The 25,216-nt window shown below is 38.1% G+C and overlaps 1 protein-coding gene and 1 pseudogene across 3 annotated transcripts in view; both read left to right on the forward strand.

Moving 5' to 3' along the window:
• The window catches only part of LOC143908517 (uncharacterized), a 252,120-nt gene that overhangs the window by 186,972 nt on the left and 39,932 nt on the right, over positions 1 to 25,216 (forward strand). Inside the window, exon 3 of one of the 3 annotated variants that reach the window (XM_077426210.1) lies at positions 14,618 to 17,998. The exons of 1 other annotated variant lie outside the window; for it this stretch is intronic. In XM_077426210.1, the coding sequence (XP_077282336.1) occupies positions 14,618 to 14,868 (251 nt within the window). In that variant the 3' untranslated portion in view covers positions 14,869 to 17,998. Of the gene's footprint in view, positions 1 to 7,796; positions 7,976 to 14,617; positions 17,999 to 25,216 lie in introns of those variants that run through there. One more of the 3 variants, XM_077426214.1, reaches the window with a different exon arrangement.
• On the forward strand, positions 8,137 to 13,183 carry LOC143908516 (uncharacterized; annotated as a pseudogene).

A 25,216-nucleotide genomic window follows, 5' to 3' on the forward strand; every position in this document is an offset into this window, starting at 1 on the left:
AATGTCACGCAGCCCATCATCGGAGCTGATTTCCTTGCCTATTACCATCTCCCTACAGAAAAGTACTTTTCCTGATGGTAAAACGAACTTGCGTAAGAGAGCACATTAGAAAAAGGGGTTGTGGAATCAATCAGAGTATTGGCTATCGAAGACAAATACCACAGAATATTTGCAGAATTTTCTGATATCTTAAAGACTACTGGCAAGAAACATACGATAAAACACAAAACGCTCCACAACATCAAAACCACGGATGGCCCACCATTGGCATGCCGTCCTCGCCGTTTAGCCCCTGACAAACTCAAGGCGGCCAAGACTGAATTCAATCTCTTGCTACAAAAAGGGATCATTCGAGTATCAAAGAGCCATGGTCATCACCATTACATATAGTGCCAAAGAAAGGAGACTCCTGGAAATCTTGCGGAGATTACGGAGAGTTAACGCAAGAACAAAACCGGATCAATACCCGATCCCGCATATTGAAGACTTTTCGCAGAACTTACACGGAAAGAAGATCTTTTCAACAATTGATTTAGTTTGAGCATACAATCAGATACCCGTTCACCTGAATGATATTCCAAAAACAGCTATAACAACTGCCGTTCGGGTTACGCAATGCCGCACATTCTAACGCTTCATTCACGAAATCACAAGCGACTTGGATTTTTGCTATGGGTATATTGACGACATCCTCATTGCATCCGAGAACAAGGAACAGCGCAAAAAGCATTTACGCATACTTTTCAAACGACTTCAAAAATATGGCATTTTACTCAATCTCTCGATGCGTTTTCGGAAAAAGGAAGGTTCTTTTCCTTGGCTACGAAGTTTCGGAGAACGGCACTCAACCTCTGCCAGAAAGAATCAAAGCAATCAAGGAGTTTCCCAAACCAGAGAACATTTAACGGCTTTGACGATTTCTGGGGACTCTCAATTTTTATCGCAGATTTATTCTCAAGGCTCCTAAGGACCAGGCAATTTTGAATGGCTTACTCAGCGGTCCCAAAATAAAAAAGAAGACTCCCATAACTTAGAACACCGAACTGGAAGCAGCCTTTGCAAAATGTAAAGACAGTCTGTCTCGCGCAACTCTTTTGGCACATCCAAATCTAGAGACTATCGCCCAGGAACCAAAGCGACGGCAAGATTAGTCACAGAAAGGTACGTCTAGCCACGCATTAAGGCTGACTGCCAAGAATGGGCAAAAGCATGTCTCGCGTGCTCGAAAGGTCCACAGGCACAACCGATCGCCTTTAGGACAATTCGTCGGCCCTACCAAACGGTTCGAGCACATACACATGGACCTAGTTGGGCCTCTACTCATCTCTAAGGGCTATAGATACTGCCTTACAATCATAGACCGATTTACCAAATGGCCTGAAGCCTGTGACGATACGCGTATTCGTCACTAGCGCCACGGCCCCGACGGCCACCTAACGCCTATTCAACGTGCACTCCTGTGCCCGAGCGGTGGGACAGCCCGAGCGGTGGGGCAGACCAAGCGGTGGGGCAGCTTCCACCGCCCTCACTCGGGGTATAAATAGGGGACTCAAGCCGACTCGAACGACCAGTCCTGTCCGACTCCTGTTCCCGACACGACCACGCTCCGAGACCGCTTCACCACGTTGGGCGCTCCCAACGACTTCCTCTGTACAGAGAACGGGTGCTCCCGTTCTCACCTGGGCGCTCCCAGGGTACGGGCCTCCCCAGCTGAGTGCTCCCGGCTGGTATTACCTGCTCTCTCCTGCCTCTGGGTCGGGTGCTCCCGACCCTTTCCGCCGTACGGAAGACGGGCGCTCCCGTCTTTAAGCCGGGCGCTCCCGGTGTACGGGCCGCTTAGTTGGGTGCTCCCGGCTGAGCTCCTGACCAACCTACGTGCCCGCGAATCCGCAAGGCAACCGTGCCTCCGCGCCGACACGCAAATCCGCAAGGCAACCGTGCCTCCGCGCCGACACGCGAATCCGTAAGGCAGCCGTGCCTCCGTACTCGTCCGCGAATCCGTCTCTGTCCGACCGCGTCTCAACCCGGCACACGTACACTGCGGCTCAGCGGAGCAACACACACACACCGACACTCACGCCCTCCATCAAACTGTATTGTAAATAGTGAGAATAAATAGCTTTGTGTAAAACCAACCAGTGTCTCCACGTTTTCTCACCCTGGCCTGGCGAACGAATTCCGAGCGAGAAAACGCGAACGTTACAAGCCATACCGGTGGCAGGCATAGCCGCAGAGACAGTAGCCCAGAATTTCTTTACTCACTGAATTGCAAGATTCGGTACACCTACGCGGGTCACTACGGATCAGGAAAGGCAATTCGAGGCCGACTTGTTTCGTCAGCTTACTAGGCTAACAGGCTCCACGCATATACACACAATAGCTTATCAACTCGCAGCCAACGGCATGGTCAAACGTTTGCACCGACAAATTAAAACGGCAATCAAATCGGCAACCACGAAACAGAAGCTTGGACAGAAGTATTACCCGTCGTCATGATGGGCATCCGAGCAACATTTAAGGAAGATCTCCACGCAACTCCTACAGAACTTGTATACGGAAAAACCATGAGACTTCCGGGAGAGTTTCTACAAGAAATTACTCAAGCCAATGAAACGAGTGACTTCTTACTGAGACTCAGAAAGACGATGAGAAGCCTACGGCCACAACTAATCAAAAGACACGGGTCGCCTGCTATATTCCAGCACAAAGACCTGGCAAACACAACTCACGTGTTTCTCAGGCACGATGCACCAACGCGGGCTCTGCAACCTACTTTTGACGGCCCTTACGAAGTCCTCAGCAAAGGCGAGAAGGTTTATAAGTTACGGATTAACGTCAGAACCGTCCACGTAACTATAGACCGCCTAAAGCTTGCCTACATCTTGGCAGTACAAAAACCAAACAATAAACTTCGTTAGACACTTCAGCCATCACAAGATACTCCAGCGGATGTTTCACCTACGGAAACCACAACTCGGAGTGGCAGAGTGTCACGAAAGACAGTACGATTTCAAATCTCGACTTTAAAACAACGAAGGGGGTAATGTGGCGATCTACGCCACTTATGGTACACGCCCGCGCGGTTACTCTACGGTATTTGTATTATACGGCGGCTACTTTGCATCAACGTCGCTAGGCGCCGTATCGCCTGTACCGTTTCGCGTACTTCAAATTCAACCACGACCTGTATATAAGGAGACCCCCTACGAAGCCAAACCAGATCTCCTTGGGCGCTAGCCGCCCACGAAAACCCAAATAGCGGGTGTACTATTTTGAAGAGGTTTACCTCTCGAGCGCACAGACGCCCTCGGCAGTGGCGCACAGTCTCCTGCCGACAACCTCGGCGCACAGAAGCCCACGGCAGCGGCACACAGACGCCCGCCGACTTCCTCGGCGCACGGTCGCTCTCGGCAGTGGCGCAAAGTCGCCCGCCGACTACCACGGCGCACAGACGCCCCCTAGCAGTAGCGCATGGACGCTCATCAACTCACCGAAACTTGGCACCCCGGACCTAAACGCCAACACCGGACACAATGCCTCTTCATCACCGACGTTTATCTTTACCGAAGTCAAGATTAATCAACGTCGGATAAATCCAATTATTTACACAAACACAACTAACACATATACATATGTAAATATATTCATTGTTATAATGAAAAAATGTCTCCTTTCTTTCTACTCCTTTGCGATTATATAATTCATGGGCCGACTCCTACTCACACGTTAATAAATAAATAATTATAAGGTAGATAACCGCATATAAATACTAAGTAGCCCATATGGGGAGACGGCTGGCCTAGTGGGTAGAGCGATAGATTCGTAATCCGGAGCAGGTTGCAATAGCCGGGTTCGAATCCCGCTAGGCCACTTAGAATTTTCTCAAGAATTTTCTCTGCTGTAACACGCTGCCCCCGTCACCTAGGTACATAGTGTAAGGATTACATGGGGTGCTCAATTGGTGTCTTTCTTTCTTTAAATTCGTTTCTCTCTCCTGCAGTTCACGTTGAATGGTGTAAGCAGTGGTACCACCACTAAAAGTAACTAGAAAATAGGAAATTTGAACGGATTATGTTGCAAAACTGCCTCCTGAAAATGTATTGCAACGATGAATGATATTTGAAGATACGTTATACTGTATTTATTAGAAATTATTGAAAAGTATTATTGTTTAGGGCTTCAATGATTTCTCAACAAATGGAAAATATTAAAGAAAATTTTGAAAAATAATACTTGTAAAGCCTCATGTACAAAAAATGTAATAGTATTAAAATTGCAATACTTCCTTTTTTTTAATGTTTTAATGTTTCTGACTATTTTTTCCTTTGCTGGTTTTGAATGAATTAACGCAAAAAGACAAAATTATTGTCATCAATTAATGGCATGAACAAAGCCTAACCTTCTGCCCGATGATAATGTATATATTAAGTGTAAAAGCACTCTAGTATCTTACTGGCTCAATGAATGTGGCGATAACTTTCAAATGCAGGGGTCATACGTTCGAATCAATTGGTTTTTTTTTTTTTAATTTGTTGCCCGTAAAAGTAACATAACAATTATTAATCTTATGAAATTGGTGTTTAAAAATATGTATTGGCGAAGTATAATATAACTAATTATAGGCATACATAATCAACGAAAAATTAAATTATTGAAATTTAATATAATTTATTAATTATTTCAATTTCATGTATTCTTTTTATTCATTATTCTTGATTACATTTCTTATTTCTGTTTCAATAAATGTACCTATTTAAAATTAATTTGTTTACAACACAAGGTGGTACATCAATAAACCGCTTAAAAGGAAAGTCGATACACGACAATCAGATCTTTGGAAAAAAATTGGTCACACCTTTTACATTTAAAATATGATTACTGATATTTTTGAAGAGAGAGACAGGTGATTAATGTTTGTGAAAAGAAATGCAAAGAAGCAAAAATAATTAGTATAACAACTTTTTTTTGTAATTGGACTTTTCTTCTGAAAAGGTAGTTGAAAATTTTTAATAACAAAGAATTTAATATTATATTTATATAAATATAATTTTGAAACATTCTTTCAGTGATGTTAGAAAGAATCGTTAGTTACAATCAATGAAATTAAGAACGCATTTGAATGTAATGAAAATGAAAATGCTTGCGCATCAATCGATATGCATTGTATAACAAGGAATGCATTTAAAAGCATGAGAAGTTTGGAAGCCTATGAATTGACTGAAATTCATTTTTGAATGCTCATTTTAATGTAGGGTAGACCGGGGCACGTTGTCACATCGGCTTTATTTAAAAAACTAATAACCAGAGGGCAGCACCCGTCATTCCCAAAACGTGTTAGTGTATGCCCATCTTTGGTGTGTTTACAGTGTTGAGATTGCTTTAGCCGTGTTGACGTAAAATCAACTTGAAAGTTTTTTGTGACCGTAAGTAAAATTTTATTGTCTAATATTCAACGTACTGGACATGAAGCTTATGTTTTTTTTTCAGAATATATTATCTTAAAGTATGTACTTTTACTTACCGCGTGCAATACCTAACCTTATAAATATCTCAAACGTGTCGGCCATGAGGCTGTTTGGAGTAAAAAAATGCCCTTGGGGCACGTTGTCACGAATTTGATGGGGCACGTTGCGAATCTTCGAATGACGATAACGAGTAAAAATATTTTATGTTTAATCACCAACATGATTATAAAAAAAAATGTGTATTAATCAGTTGCGCATTCGAGTGGAATTCTTGTATTTAGATTAAGACGAAAACTTCGTGCTTTTTGTACTTTTTTGAAATAAAATAAATGTTTCTGTGAAGAATTTTACTTTTTTACATTGCAGCGCACTATAATATATTGATATTTACGTTGAATACAGTTTGGATAACATTTTGCATGCAATTACATTTGATGTGACAACGTGCCCGGTCACGGGGCACGTTGTCACAAGCGACCTGTCGTTATTTATTGTTATGTAACAACTGTAGAGTAACAATCACACAAAATTCGATAATGTCCAATTAAAGCTGAGGGTTCACTCGAAATTTTGGCATATCACAGTACTCTCAAATATTAAATGTAAAAAATACAAAAAATATTGAAAAAAATGTGTGACAACGTGCCCCGGTCTACCCTACTGAAACTTTCAATGCATGTCAATTAATTTCCGATTGGTATTATATTTTTTGACATGATAATTAGAAAGGAGATTATGTAAAGAAATCCCAATTTTTTGGCATTTCATATTTCACTATATTTTTGCTGCGAATTTCTGAATCGTGAAATTTATGTTGTTGGTTTCCTATATATACATTAATATTTAAACAATTAAATTGTCATTAAAAAAAATTAGAACGAAAAGTAATACTAATAGACAAATTATTGTATTGATATTTCATACAATCATTTGTTTACATGTATGACAATCTGAAAATAAAAAAATAACCATAATGACATTTCTGCACATACAAGAAATATGTAATACTTATGTGACATGAAATATATTTTTAAGTAAGTCTTACGTTTAATGCTAAATGCAACATAGCAAAGTTAGTTACACGAATAAAAGAAAATACAAAATTGCATTTTCTTTTATTCGTATAACATATAAAATAAATATTAATTCTTTACATGCATTCGTTTCGATTATGAATGTGTTTAGTTCCGCAAAAATACATTTAACACTTAAACCTTACAGTACGCAGGTAAGTACATTTTAGACACAAACAAACTTGCTATTAATTAAATATTATTCCGTTGTATATATCACGAACCCCCGTTGTTTTATTCCTACAACTTTTAACAATACATTGCACCATTTTATTTTAAATTTATATATTGTCATTGTTTACCACAAAACAATGTAACGTACTTCTAATTATTGTATATATGTACAACTTGACTTATAATTATACATAAACAAACACGAGTGGCATAATCGGCATGAGTGTGACAAGGATGCATAAACATATGCCAATATTACAACACCAAAAATGTTTTACTTCTAGACGTTGGCTACTCTGTTTACACAACTCGACACGAGTGACGTCATTACCCGAATTCCCCCAGGGAATTGAGCACACCATGTAATCCTTACACCATGCCTAGGTATCCCTAGATGGAAACTAGGCTCCGTTTTTCGGAAGAGACGTTAAACCGTTGGTCCAAAGGGTTAAAGTAAGAGGAGAAAGGTAGCATTGTGGAGGTTTGGGTAACGTTCCTAAGAAAAAACGTCTTGCAAACCCTGCGGGGATAAGCAATACAGATAGTTACTAAGTAGCCCATATTCATAGTCGGATCTTATTTCAAGATCGTCTTAAGTAATGTCTTAAGTTGCTAATACGATCATTTGATTGGCTGGACGGAGTCTTAAAACTGCTTTTGACCAGACTTAAGGTGATCTTAGATATAAGATCCGACTATGAATATGATGCCATTCTAGGCTTGATACGTGCGGGGGTAACTTTTACATGTTTTTTCCTTTACGCCCTTTTTCAATTTTTGTCTCAACTTTTCTGAAAAACGTTCCATTATTATCAAAATTCTGAAAAAATAATGAAATTTTTAGAGAAATTTTGATAAATAATATGAAAATTCTGAGACTTTTTTCTACCAGGGTTAGTAACGTGCGCAGCAGCGACGCGGTTATGAGCCAGTACTTTCCCGTAAGCAAAAATCTTTACGTGCTAGAATAAAAGGCGAGATAAAAGCCTATGAGAGCCACTTTGATCTAACATTTTCGCGTGATATTTCCGATATCACACAATGCAAAGATGTACTAATACATTTTATGTTTTTTCTGATGCAGATACTGGATTAGAAGATTTTTGATAAGTCTTTTTTGGATAAATTGTAAAGGATTCTTTCTCGAAATATTCAGGAATAGGGGAGACCGGGGCTATGTGTCCACACTTTACACTTTTTTTAAGTTTACTAAAAAAAACTAATAAAGATATTTGGCTAAAATTTTAATGGTATAACTTTTCAAGATTGCTATTAAAAAAACATAATTAGAATTCTATTTTTATATTCGACAACGTTTGGCTAATGTCGTGACAATTCGACCATTGGTTTTGGTTAGATTAATCGTTAAGTCTTTTTTGACCATGGGTTTTAGTCGTTTTTAAATTGATTTAATCTTTGATACTTACATATAAGCATCTCATTTTATTAAATTAAATTATTAAATTTATTGGTACGACGCCCTACACGGAATGAGGGAGGTTCCAGGTTCGAACCTTGGCTGAGGTAATATTTTTCGCAATAAATTTAATAATTTAATTTAATAAAAATGAGATGCTTATATATGTAAGTATCAGACTTTCAGGACTGAGTAAGTAGAGAAAAGCACGCCTGTCAAACGCGTCAGTGTTTTTTCGAGCTTATCTGTCGTTCCTTCGTTGTAGGGCGACTTTGTTTCAGGTGGTTTGCATGCACAGATATGCAGGACTGACTGCAGATATAAATCGGCAATGTAGGAGTCGAATAACAGACGAGTTCGGGGATTCTGTGTTGCTGCGACATTTTGGAGGTTAGGTGATAAAAACGGAAACAGGCACGGAGAAACCAGAGTTGGAGTATCACGAAGGCATGTCGATAAAGAAGAGAGTGACTGGAGGAAAAAGGTGCTAAAGGGATAAAAAGCGAGAAAAGGACTTAGATGGACAAGAAGAGGGAAGAGGGCAAGAAAAAAAATATTAATTTGAAGAAAGACAAGAAGTAGAAAAGGACGATAAAACAAGGTAGAAATACAGGAGGCAGGCCCACGAGGACGGAGGAGCTGTCAAGAGTAAAAGATAGGGCAGAAAGCCAAGGATAAATTATAGAATACGTAAGGAAAAGAGGAAGAGAGGAAGAAAAAAAACGGCAGAAAAAGTCAATAAAGAAATACTGGCAAATTTTAATAAAGAAAAAAGAGTGTTAAGATTGCCGCCAAACAAGATAAAAAAAGAGGGAAAGGAAGAAGAAGGCATGGAGAGAGACGGAAAAAATGCTGAAAAAGATTTTAGCGAAAATGGATGAACAAGAGACAGAAAGAAAGAAGGATAAAGAAGAGATAATGAAAGAGATACATGACCTGAGGGAGGATTATAGAATGAGAGAAATGTTTTGAGAAGAGCAAAAAACGAGTTTAGAAAATAGAACAAAACAGTTAGAGGAGAAAGTAGAAAAAATGGGGAATAGCGGAGGTGAAAAGCTAGAGAGCATTGAACTAATGAAGAAGATGAAGCAGATGGAAAGAAACTCTGAATTAGCCGAAAGGAGAAGAAGAAAAAATAATATAATCATAAAAGGAATGAAAGTGAAAAATGGAGGTGAAAAAGAAGAGAAGATGGAGAAATTTCTTGAAGAAGAAATTACCAAAAAGAAGGTGGAAGTGGACGAAGTGCAGGTAATTGGCCGGGGAGAATACAAAATGACGCTAGTCAGGTTCAATAGATGGGAAGATAAAAAAGAAATAATGGCAAAGAAGAAGGAGATAGGAAAAGCAAGAAAGATATTGATTTATGGATGACGATCTGACGGCAACAGAGAGGCAGATACAAAAGCATCTATGGAGTATAGTTAAAGCAGGGAGAGAAAAAAGGACGAAGGCAACGATAGGATATCAAAGAATATGGATTGACAATTGCGAATAGAAATGGAATGAAAGCACCGAAATGCTAGAAAGCAGAGATGTTTTTCCGAAAAAGTAGAGAAGAGAAGAACAGGGAGAGGGAGATAAAGAGAGGAAGAGAGGAAGGGGAAAAGGAAAATAAGGCGGAAAAAGGAAGAGGATTAAGGATATGCTTTTGGAACGTAGCGGGACTAATTAATAAATGTGACAAAACATGGAATTATTTGGAGAATTTTGACGTAATAGGACTAGTAGAAACATGGATGGAGGATGATAAATGGAGGAAGATTAAAAATAAATTGTCCAGCAAATTTATCTAGAATTGCGTAACAGCGAAAAGGGAACACAGGAAAGGAAAAGCAAAAGGAGAGATAATAACAGCAGTCAACAAGAATTTAAAACTTATAGAGGTTAGGGAGATTAGCGACAAGATGGTAGAAAGCAGATTAGAGTATAATGGAAACAAATGGAGAATAATTACGTTGTACAGTCAAAAGATAGAAGATACGATGGAAGCAATAAGGGAGAAGGTACAAGAAGAGCATGAAGAATGGGTGTTAGTAGGAGGTGATTTCAACGCGAGGACGGGAAGCAGAGGAGGACCGATAAACGAGGAGGAAGAAAATGAAAAGAGGAGCGAAATCAGAAAGTCAGTAGATAAAGTGGTAAATAGGAAGAGACGTATATTAATAAATAAAATAAAAGAAAGAGGATGGGCGATATTAAATGGGAGTTTCGGAAGAGAAGGTGGGTGGACTTATATAGAAGACTTGGAATCATCGGTTATAGACTATGTCTTAAGGAATGACAGAGCAGGAGAAGATATAAATATGGTGGAAAAAAGAATTAGAACGGAATCGAATCATGTTCCGCTGGAGGTGGAGTTGACAGGACCACGGGTGATGGAAACAGGGAGAAGGAAGAAAGAATTAGAAATAGAGAGAAGCGACTGGACAGAAGATGGGAGGAGAGAATATCATGAGAAATGTGAAGGATGGTCGAGTACACAAATAAATACAGAGGGTATCTGGAAGGAGATGAAAGAAAAAATTGAGAACGCAATCACAAAGCGGAAAAAAAGGATAATACCATGGAGATTAGGAAGAAAAAAATGGTATAATAAAGAATGAAAGGAAAAAAAAAGATTGAGGAGATTGATGAAGAGTCCATGTGAGGGAAAAAAAGGAGCACAAGGAATGGTGTAAGGAGCAAAAGGGGAGGCACAAAAGCGAGGAAGAAAAAAAAAGGAATATTAAAAACGAAGCGAAAGCTTGAAAGTATATAAATAAATACAGGAAAAAAGAAGCTGAGGGGATAAGCGAGGAGATACATATTGACGAGTAGAGAGACCACTTCATGAAAATGCTAGGAGGGACAGAGGAAAAGAGTGGTGCCAGACATAGAAGACGAGGAAGAAGAAGATGGCACAAGAGTGGAGGTAAAAAAAGGGAGTTGAAGAAATATCGAGGGAAGAGGTGATTGAAGTAATAAAGAAACTGAAGATGGGAAAAGCAACAGGAGAGGACGGGATTGAGAACAAGGTGTGGAGATTTATGCAGAAGGATGTAGGTGAAGAATTCCTGAAGTTTATCAACAGAATCTGGAAAAGAGAGGATATACCGGGAGATTGGAATAAAGGTATGATTAGTCCAATACACACATAAAAGAGGAGAGAGAAACAACCCAAGAAATTACCGAGAAGTTACTTTAATGAATACGGCGTACAAAATATATGCAAGTATCTTAAATGCGAGGTTGGAGAAAAAGGTGGAGTCTAAGCTAAGGGAAGGGCAATTCGGGTTTAGAAAGAACAGAGAAACGATGGATGCAGTATACACGGTAAATTATGTAGCGAATAAGGAGTTGAGTAAGAAAGGTGGAAAGGTTTTTGCATTCTTTGTGGAACTTAAAGCAGCTTTCGATAAAGTGGATAGAAGGAAATTGAATAAAATAATGAGGAAGATAGGAATTGAAGATAACTTGAGACGAAGAATAATGGAGACATACAAAGAAACGAAAAATGTAGTGAAAATAAGAGATAAAAAGACAGAGGAATTTTGGACAGAAAAGGATGCCCGTTGAGCCCAAATCTATTCAATTTATATATCATGGATTTAGAGGAAAAAATGGAAAAAAGGCAAGCAGGAGGCCTTGTGATAGGGAAAGAAAAATTTTGGTCAATATCATACGCAGATGACGTAGTGTTAATGGCGACAAAAGAGGCGGAATTAAAGGAAATAATGAGGAGGTTCAAGAGGTATTTGGAAGGGAAAGGTTTGAGTTTGAGTCCAGAGAAATAAAAAATAATGGTGTTCGAGAAAGCGAGGAGAAGAAGAAAAAAAAGGGAATGGAAATGGAGAGAGGAGAAGAAATATAGGAGATTAAAGAAATAAAGTGTCTGGGATATATACTACAGAAAAATGGGGGAGCGGAGAATTATATAAAAGATAGGATGAAGAAGGCTACAATAGCGATAAAGAAAACATGGAGCATAGGAGAGAGAATATTTAAAAAAGATTTTAGAAGAAGAATGAAAATGTTCGAGGCACTGGTAGAAAGCGTGGCATTATACGGAGCTGAAATATGGGGGTGGCTATACGAAAGCAGATTAGATGTAATAAAAAAAAGTATGTTAAATGGATTTTAGGATTGGATAGAAGAACCGCGAATTACACAGTAACAGAAGAAGCCAAAATAAAAAAAATAAAAATAAGGGCAATAAGGAGAGCTGTAAGGTATGAGGAGAAGGCGAGACAGTCAGAGAAGAAAATAGTTCAAGCATGTAAAAAAGGATCTAGAGAGGAGCAGACCAAGGAAAGAAGAAAGTAATTGGAAAAAGATGAGAAGAGAACTGATAGAAAGGGCAGGAATGGAGAAGGAGCAGCTGAGGAGAGAAATGGAGGCAGGGGACCGGAAGGCGGCGGAGAGTCTCGTAAAGAGAATAGAGGAAAAGGAGAAGAAGGAGAGACAGAAAAAGATAAACGAGTCAAGATACAATAGTAACTATAAAGAGATTTTAACAGAGGAGTTACCAAAGTATTTACTAAAAAAAAAAGAAGAAAAAGGATAGAACGTTGATAGCCAGATACAGATGTGTGAGTGAGGTGAAAGGCAGCGAACATTGGAGAGAGGAAGAGGATAAAAGATGCAGAATATGCAAAAAAAGAGGAGAACATAGAACGTATACTAAGAGAATGTGAAGCGACAAAAAGCAAGATTCATTTAAAAGAATTTTTAGGAGAGAAAGGAAAAGGACTAGAAGTAATAAAATGGATAAAAATGGTTAGAAAAGAGGCGGCGAAAAGGGAGGGGATGGAGGGAGAAGAGTAGGAAGGGAAATGTAAGGACAGTCAGAATGTTGAGTTAGTTTGGAGTTAGTTAGGATGATATAAAGATGTATAATGTATATATATGTAAATAAAAGTTATATGTGTAAAATGTGTTATGCGTTTGTAAAATTATGTAAGGGTTGACGGAAGTCATTCTAAGTCGTAAGGCAAGGATTAAAATAAAAATTATATTAATTATTATTATTATATGTAAGTATCAAAGATTAAGTCAATTTAGAAACAACCAAAACCCATGGTCGAAAAAGTCTTGACGATTAATCTGACCGAAACCAATGGTCGAATTGTCACGACATTAGCCAAACATTGTCGAATATAAAAATAGAGTCTTTCTCATTTATTAATTATTGGCATATACTTTTTATAATTAGAATTGTTAATCTTTTACCATTTTAAATAGATAAATTTCTTAAGCAGGCAAATCAAGCGTAGAAAGATAGCCCCATATGCAGGGCCCTCGATTCGAGGGGTATAATTTTATTGAATATGTTTACCTTATCCGTCTTAAGGAAAGTCTTTCTTTTGTAGTTACGCATCATTATCTATTTATAAAAGAACAATCCGTCACATTGAAGTGTGACATTGCCCCATCAAAAATAGGACAGATAGCCCCGACCACGTTTTTCAGTCTTTAACATATTGCTAATTTTAGATTATGCGGAATTAAGATTTGACGCTTCTCAAACCTATATATTAATTGATAATATTATGAACTGTTTACTTTAATTTGAGTTAAACTACTGTCGAACAGCAAATTTTTTGACCGTCGAAAAATGTGAATAATTGTTTTCGCTTTTTTTTTTAATGTATATAGCGTCTGCGAGAAGCATTGCAAGAAAACAAACAACGTTTAAATCTCTTACGTAGAGCATTTCTAAACTATTTGTTACATTGGTAGAGACGTCTGTCTCTTAAAACCTCAGATAGCAGTACTGTGGACATATAGCCCCAATCTCCCCTACTCGGAAATATTCAGAAATACTTAGAATTCTTTAATTTTTTTCTGAGTTTTTCTGAAAAATGTTTCTTATAAAATTCTTATAAAAATTCTGAAAAAATAATAAAATTTTCAGAGAAATTTTGATAAATAATATGAAAAATTCTGTGACTTTTTTCCACCAGGGTATACTATTTTTACATACGTATTAGTTGTTTATGCCTGTCAATACTCAAAATAACTGCTATATTTTTCAAACTTTTTTGTCAATAACTTTTTAATAAACAATGACCGACGGCTAAGACATTCTGGAAGTCACTCAGAAGGGTGACTTCGACAACATATATCAAGGTCAAGGTCATCAGAGAATGGTCCGTATCTCTGCATAATTATCGCAATCAGCTGTCGCGCTTACCTCATGTACTTGGCCCGTAAATAAGGTAACTATCCTTTTATAACTCGAAAACTAAGCTTCGGCGAAGCTACAGAAAAAATAGTTTCAGAATCGAGTCAGGAATCTGACATTTACGGGACAATAGGGTTGTTTCGAATCACCCTGTATAACATGTTTATTCTATGTAAGTTAAATAAAAGTAGAATAAAAGTGGAGATTGAGGGAAAATAAAGAAGAAAAAGTATAAATGCGATTGTAATAATATTTAATAACGTGATTTCTTAACGGTATTTTTATATATACAAAAAAAAATGTTACAAATGTTTTATTATAGAGGAGAAACACGCTGGCGATGAAACAATAGTGGAGAATCAAAATAAAGAGCTGGACGAACAATCATGGAGATCAAAGATACGTGTTCAAGAGGAATCTAAGGAAACTATGCTAATACTGCGTCCCTACAAAGCGAAGAAGATAATGACAGAGGAAAAAAGAAAAGCTAACAAGAGCGGACATAGCTCTTGCACATTTTACAAAAGTCCTGACGCGAATTATTTTCCTCAGCAATACAATTTTTCGTCGTAACTGCTTCCTCAACTTCAATAACTTTTTGCTATTAGGCATTGCATATATAGTTGCATTATCATCGATCAGACGACTGCAGTTAACATATGCCCGTAGGACCATATAATAGCTCATTATCTGTGCCTATTAATTGCGATAGCCTTACAATTAGTACCAGTTGCACCAGCAATCTTGATAAATTAATTGTAACACATCAAGTAGGCTTGTTACAATTTATTCCAACATTTTAACCCTAACTTTTCGTTATAAGATTAATGAAAAAGAATAATTAATTAATCATGACAGCGGTGCAATCGACTATTGCATAAAACATTAGTATAACACATAACATTAGTATATCTCACAACATTAGTGTATCACATAACATTAGTATATCACATAACATTAATATATCAGAATAATACACGATCAACGATTAATATTCACATAATAAAATCAATGCACAACAGTATCAAAAAGTAGGGGAGACCGGGGTGAAGTCGTCACCGGGGCGGAGTCGTTATTGCAGTTATCTCGAAATCTGTATGTTGTATGAACTTGCCATTAATACTGTAAACGCGGCTTATGGTGCCCACGTGATCAACAGAGTTTAGTGAGGTTATGTGCCATGTTATGATTCTTAATATCGAGGCAAACGTTAAAATCGGCACCGACAAAATGGTGACGACTTCGCCCCGGTCTTCCCTAATAATTGGGAACTGCCCAACATAAGAAATAATGCTGACAAGCTCAAAAATTTTGATGGTGTTTATAGATCATAAATAAATTAAGTTTTAATTTTGAGCTATATATAGTTATCATAATCGGAATACATTATTTATTATAATGGTAGAAAGTAGAGGAAGACTAAATAAGGATTTTATCATGTATTTTCAGCATCATGATTTTCTGCGTTTAATTGTTATAGGTTTGATGTATAATATAATCTTCGATTTTTAAGATCAATGATCATGTTTACACGGCTCCAGTAATCTGTTTTAGTAACATTTAAAATTGTATATGTTAAATACTGTTGAAACGCTAATTTGTGCTGGCATTACAATAATTATTGTTACGTTATACTAATGAAGATTCACAAATATAATTTTAAAGATTATGTAAATTATAGAAGTACTGATATGTTTAATCAGATCATAAGACAAATGATCTGCAGCATTTCATTCTTTAACTCTTGAGGACGGCAACTACTTTTTTATTTTGTAAATTGTCACTCGATTTTCATGAAATTTTGCCTATTAGGATAATTTAATAATGCTTTATTTATCTCTAAAATAAAAAATGCAAAATAGTGGATCCAATATAGCAAAAATTTCAAAAAAAATTTAATTATTGTAAAACTAGGTTTTAGAAAAATTTTAACATTGCTAAATAACACCAAGTGTTACAATGTTACTAGTTTACAAAATATTCCAGTTTCACTTTATTTGAAGCTTATCAGTGCTATGCAAACAGTTAAGTATTTAAACATTCAAGTTACTCACATAAATGTAACATTTGTACTATTAAGTATCATCATCCTCAGTCCTATTACTCGTACCCGAGCGTGGTGACTTTTCTTCATATACATATGTTGCGCACGTGGATTATACACATTGTATATGGGACCTACAGTTTAACGCCGATTCCAAACGGCTATATATATATTTTTTTTAAAGAAGTTCTCTTGGCAAGACATACTCTCGGTGGTTTGCCATTGCCTTCCGAGAGGAGAACGAGCGAATATAATTTTTCTAGCTTTACCGGGAATCAAACCCGGGACCTTTGGCTCAATAGACCAGTGCGCTGTCTACTAGGCCACGCTCGTCCTCAGATTAGATATAGACTATTAAGTATAAGGTCTTGGAAAACGCGGTGAGAGGAAATAACGAGTAAACTCGACAAACTTCGGTTAGACTTGGAAACATTCGGACGTTCGACAGCACACTGACACAGTATGCTGTGACATGGATGTGCCTTCGCTTTGGTTGGCACATCCGTGTACTGTCGAGCGTCCGAATGTTTCCGGGTCTCACCGAAGTTTGTCGAATTTACCCGTTATTTTTCCTCGCGTTAATTTCTAGATCTCCCTTGTCCATAGTACTTTACGCTCTATCTCTTCCTAAGTCTATGGTTCTTCTTTCATTGGAGGTTACTACCCTTTTGAGTTTTGACATTTTCAGAATACATTTAAATTAGCAATCCTATGTTACCCTAAAACCGAATCTCACGATAATCAGATTATTTTTTTTGAAATTCGACCTGCCATATATACTGAATTCATCATTTTGAATTTTAGAATTTTGAGGTCAGAATCAAATTCAGTGATCTCGAAAACCTTTAGAAAAAATAGTCTTCCATAAGTTACTTTGTTAGAAAGTTTCTCTCCTCAAAGAGTTAAAATAGAAGTCAGAATTATATAAAAAAATAAATCTAAAGAAAAGAAAAAATTAAGACATCGACAAAATTTTTAGATTCATTAAAGAAAAAATTATATCAGTATCATGTAAATGATTTGGTAAAATAACATTAACAAGTGTATTTAAACATTCAAGTTACTCACATAATAAATGTAACATTTGTACTATTGAGTAGAAAAAAGGGGGGTAAGATGACGACCTTAAGGTTTGTCGATTTTTTCTAATTTCTGTGAGAATGTAAAAATAATGATCTATGTTTTTTAGATTTACTATAGTTATTTGTGCAACAAGTGCTGCAAGATGAAAATTCCCGGATGCGGTGACTCGCCTTCGGCTCGTGCGTCAACTGCGCACCCGGGAATTTCCATCTTTACGCACAACTTGCATACCCTATTTTATGTTGCAAGTGCGTGGAAAGTGGTCTATTACGCACGTAGCGTGTGTAATGGGCCACTTTCCATGCACATGTTACATAAAAGTCTTTTATAAAAACTGTATATATAAAAATTAAAAAACTTTAAATAAATTAGAATTTTTACAAATTTTCATTTTTTAAAAACGTGTTGTTTGTGTCATCTTGCCCCCATATGCGAGTAAGATGACTTTGTTGTGCCGTGCCGTGAAAGGGATCTCAGGGCCGGCACCGGGGTCCATCAATCCGCAGGGAATAAAGACAACACTCGCGAGATGTCTTAACACTTGCTTGTTTTATTAATAAAGTTAATTTTTAGTTACACTCGTTTCAGATTATTCAAGTACCCTGACTTGCGGGTAGATCGCGATAACATTCACAGATCGTGTTTCGATTTAGACTGACCCCCGCTTATCGCAAGGGCGGGCTTTTTATCGCGCCCGAGTTTATTGCCACATTGCCAACTCGGATAGCTTCCGAGTTGGCATCGACACCCGGCTGTCAGCGCTTTTGTTTCCGGGATCGAGTTGCATCGGTCCGTGACCGAGCGACCTGGTGATGCTCGAAATGCCACCTAAGGCATACGTTGCAATTACCAAAACTTGCGCTGACAGCTTGGTGTTGCAATTAGGTCATCTCGACTTCCGCCTCACAACATCCCTTCCCTCATGGAAAAAGAAAAAATGAGGTATGAAGTTTTTCGCGTTAATATCTGTTTTATACAAGATAGTCTTTTCTTTTTCCATGGAGGTTACATTATCTTATACTCTATTTTCCAAATTGCATTTGGAAGTCGCGTCGCGTGTCTTTCTTCGTTCTTTGTTTTACTACCCATATGACAGTAATTACGATCCCTATTATAATTACAACTATGGACACGGAGTCCACGGGATATATTACATATTTGTTAGAAAAGATGCTAACTTAGTTGTTTTCTAATTCCTCGTTTATTTCTTCTAGGTTTAGGCTTAGTTTCGTTAGTTCAGCAGGATCATTAATTACAGGTTCCAGTCGTAATTCTGTTCCTGATTTTCCACTATCTTCAATATTTATATTTATGGTTTTAAATGTAAAATTAAACTGTGGTAAATTCATTTGCACATATTTAATGTCTTTTAGTTTTTTGTTCGTAGTGTTCGTACGTCTGTTGTAGTCAATCTACAATTTTCATTTAACTTAATTTTTCCCGTTCTTTTTATTTTTATTTTATTTTCAGCCTGATCATTGCATTGTATGGTTATTTTTTGTCTAGACGGGGTGGAAAACAACCATGGCTGCGGTTCGGCTAATACTATCCAGAACGTCACGTTTGAGAGAATGTGACGTCGCTTGCAACTGTTTTGGTGTCTTGGCGTTTTTACAAATATCTGCACCTCGCCGTGCGCTGTTACAAAATATAAGGGATAATTTATTTCACATACAAATTTCGTGTCGGTGTGCGTACATTTACTAGATCACTCTCTTTTAGCGTAAGGTAATTTCAGTTTTTTTTATTAATAGCTAAAAGGGTATACGTGGTTTTGGGAATTGCAAATATATTTTTATTGTCGTACACCGGCAAGGGGCTTATGCGTACAATTTCGTAATTAGGGTATGTAACAATCGGAAAGATTAGGATCGTGTAAACGTTAGGATTATCGTAATATGCGTTTATTTCTACAAAATTCTGGATGGTGTTCTAATTTTCCATTTGTAATTTAAAAGGAAAGTGTGATCCTCGGGTTAGGTAGGAAGTCGCTTCTTTTAATTCCGCTACAATGGTTTCAAGGGGTAGTAATCGCACGAGTATTATACCGCTTTTCGTATAGGTAAGATATTCTATGGTATCCTCTACGTCGCTTATTAGGTCGGCGGTTATGACGGTTATTACTAGCAAGTGTTCGTTTATTTCCTCGTGTCGTATTAATTTCGATACTCGCTGTTCTACCTGTTTCGTGATGTTTGCTAATAAATTCTCGTTATTGTTTATCGTTTGCTCTAACGTTTCTATGTGTCCTAACGTAGCGTTTATAACTTTAATCTGATGTTTCGCCGTGTGCTCTATCGTATTTTGCTGATTCTGTATTAAGTTTATCTGTTCTTGTATTTGTCGTGCGTCGTCGGCGTCCATCATTCCAAATAAAGTTTTATTTATTGTGCCTACTGCGTCTATTAATCTGCGTCGACTCGTCGTGACTTTATATATAGTCTGTAATCGTAACAGTAGCTGAGTCAGTTTTGCATTACTTTTTTCTGCTATGCGAAGAATATTGTTACACGCTTCTTGGTTATCGTCATCTAAGTTATTGCATAGCTCTTTGGTCTGTTCGAGGTAATTTTGGAGTTGGTGACCCTGGTAGAAATTTTGACTGGGCGCTTGCATGGCACTGACCAGCGTGCCACACTGCCACTTCAGGAGCTGGCATGGCACGCTGATAAGCGCCATCCGCGAAACGTCACGTTTTGCCCGCTAGCGCCACAGATCTGATGTGCTGGCATGGCGCTAACATGGCGGCAGTAAGGTACTATCATAATCCAGACATGGGACTAGCGAGTTTTTAACGTGGCACGTGTATGGCGCTAACATGGCGCCAATAAGGTATAATTTCTAAATCCATATTAAAGATTATTCATTTAATTAGTTATTTTTAACAGACTGTCAATTAAACTAATACAATTTACTACTCCTAAATTTACTTACTATCTCATAAATTAGGAAACATGAAAATAAATATGTATACAATGACAAACGTGACTCTTATCAAGAGATAAAGGAAGTGGTATTAAGTTCAATAGGGTGATAAAATGACACCATTATAATTAAAAATAAAATACCTTAATATTTAGCAAATAATCGCAATCTTACATCGACAGTTTTACAATTATTAATTTTCTGTGTTCCAAATAAAAACAAAAACTTTGTACTTCTTTTCACCTAACACTATAACTATATATAAGGCCTTTATTCGCGAGTACACCTAAATACATTCTAGCTCATCCTATATATCTTATTGTAAAAGTTCATGATAGAATTTAAGTGGTATACACCAGTACAGAAATTAATAAAATTAAATTTTAATAAAAAATAAAAAATGGAGCAATTTATGAAATTGGAAGAAAAAACGCAATTGAGCGCATCTCGCGTCTCCCTTTGTCTATAAATGGAAAAAAAGGCAGTCGAGTGTATGTGTTCGTCGACTATTAATTACTGATTGCAGTAAGTACGCAGAAGCAGCGAGAAAACTGTACTTTAAACTAAACGAAAATAGTCTCTAAGGTGCAACTCTTCGTAAGTCCTTACTCCACAGATTTACTACATTTCGTTATATTATCATTTTGTCGAAGTCAAGTTAAGCTTGCTTGCGATATGATGCTCAGCTTCATTAGCTGAGTTATATAAATACTCATTGAACAGAATCTTACATTCAATAGCCCACAACCGTAATTTCGATATTTCTTCAATTTTTTCTACATCTATTATATTATATTGTGCTCGTCCACATCACTCTGATCGCTATCGTTATTATCGATTTCTTCATTTACAATGTAAGTTTCTGAATCACTTCCATCGGAATCACTCAACACTTCTCCTACGTTTATATTGTCATTTATATGATCTACATAACAAATAATAAAATATATTTCTTCATTATACATTTGCTTCAATATTATATTCATTACATGATATATATATATATATATATATATATATATATATATAAATTATAACCTTCCTGATGTTGTTTCTGAATCACTTCCATCGGAATCACTCAAACCTTCTCCTACGTTTACATCGTCCGTGTGATCTACATAAAAAATAATAAAACATATTTCTTCACTATACTATTACATACAGTACAATATATGCTTTGATATTATTCGTGATGTATATGAATAATACCTTCTGATGTTGCACCGCTAGTACTTAATTTATTACATTTATCGTATTTTTCTTCTTCAAATAATTGCAAATAATGGCGTTTAAATTTTTTAATCTGGCGATATTTTTGCGCTCGAAATTTTGATTTTAATTTTTTATTACCATCCATTGTCATGTGAGACTACAACTACATCTATCGTACGTTCATCGTAAGCGGTTGTAACGCTCGTCGTAATCGCTATCGTAAGCTCGTCGTATGACTTGATTCAGCTTGAACTCTTTCCAATTACGACGCTTGTCTGGCGTTGCAACATAACCTATAAAGTAACAACAACATCTATTATAACGCTTTGATCGTGGTCGTAAGCAATAAAGTCATTGTAAACCGTATATCTATGCCAATATATCTATAAACACATTTTTCTTTGCACGTCAAAAAGCTGACAGCAGGTTAGGTTATGTTGTAACGCCAGACAAGCGTCGTAATTGTAAAGAGTTCAAGCTAAATCAACTCATACGATGAGCTTACGATAGCGATTACGACGAGCGTTACGACCGCTTACGGTGAACATTATGATAAATGTAGTTGTTACAGTAAACATGTAAACATTACCGCACTGTTTCGACTCGTGTGTGGGACTGTGGAATCGGCCATCCGTCGGGCACAGATGACGCGCGCGCAATGGGCCACTTTCCACGCACTTTGTGTAATATAAAATAGGGTGTGTAACACGTGCGGGTTGAGTATTGGACACTCGTGCGGGTGATCGCACTCGCCTTCGGCTCGTGCGTCCATTCTGCACTCGTGTCCAATTCTCAACTTCTCGCACTTGTTACACAAAAAATTATTATATAGTGTTCGGATCCGTCTTTCGAACGGCGCGCTTGCGAGTGCGGCAACCCGGTCCGCGCGCTCAAGTCCGTCCGGCCGGGCGCACATGGCACCACCCCACTCGCGCGCCGCTAGCGCGAGTAACACCTGTCACCGCGGGGCGGCTGTCGTTACTCGCAATCAAAATTCGGCAAGAAAGATACATAAGGGCGAGTCGGCCCAGGACGAGTTTGTTCTCTTCTCTCACGTTGAGGCTACAATATACCGGGCGTTAAATATACCGGCAGTAGCGACCGTGATTGAGACGAACCTTGCATATTCTGCTCCAACCTGGAGCGAGCGGAATCCTCTCACCGTTCCTCGGAACGACGTGCCACCGACTTGCGCCTGCTATTAAGCAAGGGAGAGTCTGCCCCTCCCACCCGCCGAACCGGACAAGTTCGGTCCGTGGTGGTAGTAGCACAGGGCAACTCTGCCCGCTCTAGCAGAGGCCGCCGACGACCACGACCAAGGAGAAGAGCCAGGAGGCCCTCGCCACCACGACGACCAACCGCTGCCGGACCGGCACCTCCATTAGAGCTGTGGTGGCCATTGATACGGGTGACGATCCTCGAGTCGCACAGGCGAATCACACGCCCATCAGGGCTGACACTAGTGCCTGGCGATCCGAGGGCAGAAAAGCCCCTACCTCCGAATTCCTGGAGGTCTGTGGGCACCCAGACCAAGGAACGCAAGAAGAAGAAGAAAAGGAGCAGGGAGACGAAGACCGCACCGGCCCTGCCCTCTCTTGAAATCCCGGAGTTGCCCCTGGATAGAACTCCCCTGACTTCGGGAAAAGCAATAGACGCGAATAACAACCGCGAGAAAGTAACAGTGGCTACGCGAGCAGCCAGCCACCGGCTCCCGCTTTAGGCCACCGTATTTTTTGAGAAGTCCGGCGCTCTTGTGCGCCGGCATAAGAGCAATCTAAAGATAAAGCCCCATCCACAATTCACGCGCTGATACGCTAAGTCATCATGTATATATATTAGTGAAATAAAGCTCACTTTTACCAGAGCTTCGACTCGTTCGATCCACTCGCCTCAGACTTCCTTGCTCCCGACCGTTTCGAAACATATAGATATATATTGGCATAGATATACGCGGTTTACGACGACTTCATTGCTTACGATCACGATCAAAGCGTTACGATAAATGTAGTTGTAGCCTATCAGTTCTTCTAAAACTGATTAGCGCCCAATTTAATTATTTATTATTTATTACTGAACCCAAATTATTTATTTACCATTTATTTATTATTATTTATTATTTATTATTGTTATTTATTATTATTTATTATTATTTATTATTATTTATTATTATTTATTATTATTTATTATTATTTATTATTATTTATTATTATTTATTATCATTTATTGCCAGATAAATTAGTAGAGCCCTGCCAGCCGAAGGACCCCGGCCGCGGCAGGTGAAGGATAAAATAATCCTGTCTCAATTTTAACGTACAAATTTCTAAAACAATTAAGAAGTCGATCTAGAAGCCAAAAAGAAGAATCTCGACAGCACCTAATGTGGCGCAAGTGTGGATCGCATTAGAAACTTAGTCAAATTCAGACTTGCGCCCGTTCAATTTTATGTAAATGCCACATTAGGCGCGGACATGGCCCTGATATGGCTCTTTCTACTTTTTTAAGATAAGGCTGTGGCGTGGCAAACTTGCATGGCGCTGACAAGTGTCGTGGCGCTGGCAAGGCAATTTCTACCAGGGGATATCTTACTCCAAATGCCGTGACGTCAATTCTGATAGCTAATTTCCACGTTGCTTTCTTTAGTTGTATGGTCTGATTTTCTCGAAGTAAATTCCAGGTTCCTCGCTAAACGGTGTCACCTCATACGGTGGTACAAGTTCCGGTCTTGTTTCCTCTGCGGGGTGTATGATGACAATGATTATCCTGTAATATTCGCGTTTAAGATAGAATTATTTTTGTTTACTTATAAATATATATATTTTGCTTTATTCTTTTATAATTGCTTTTAAACGATTGGCATGCACGCGTAACGTCTTTTGTTTTATTTTAATGGTGTAGTTTACATTGCTATGTTTCTCAAGAATCACGTACGGTCCAGAGTCCATTGAGACTCGAGCTTTTTCGCTCGTCCGCGTCGCACTGTCTTGTCATGTAGTAACACTTTGTCGCCTACCTTAAATGTCTCTTTGTTTATTTTCTTATCGAACTGTTGTTTTGCCTTGCCTAATTTTCTGCTGGCGTTGATATTCGGTTGAACTTGGCCTACTTGCCCCTGAGAACGTACGGCTCCGGTGGCGAAATATGATGCATCCGTCGCCGCGCTCAGCTTATCTTCTTCTAAATGAAATACATCGCAAATTTTCTCTATTGTTTTTCGCTCTTTGCTAAATGATCGGTTTGCAATTGCTCGTGTAATTTTTTGAGTTGCGCTGAAATAGATTCGCGTTTTTCGGTTGCGTATAACGTGAGTACGTCAGCTGTGTCATTTACCGGCATCTCTTCTAGAGTTACACGCGATGTGAGTGTCTCTACTGATTTTTCCACGTCATTTAACATGCTTATCGGGCATTCAAAATTTGTTGGCTCCATCAAACAGTGTCCGATAAATACTCTTGGTGTAGGTTCTTTACCTTTTACGATACCTACTTTGCTGCGGGGTGGTAAATTTGGTATAGCACGACTAAATATCTCCGACAAAATATCTTCGACAAAATAACTCGGGAAAAATATCTCACGTCGAAATATTTCTCTGACACAATATTTTCGACAAAATATCTTACAAAATATAAAATATTGGGCTATCCACACATTTTATTTTAA

The sequence above is a fragment of the Temnothorax americanus genome, unplaced genomic scaffold (assembly GCF_048541705.1).
Source record: "Temnothorax americanus isolate GAGA-0224 unplaced genomic scaffold, ASM4854170v1 Scaffold98, whole genome shotgun sequence".
Classification (NCBI taxonomy): Eukaryota; Metazoa; Arthropoda; class Insecta; order Hymenoptera; family Formicidae; genus Temnothorax; species Temnothorax americanus.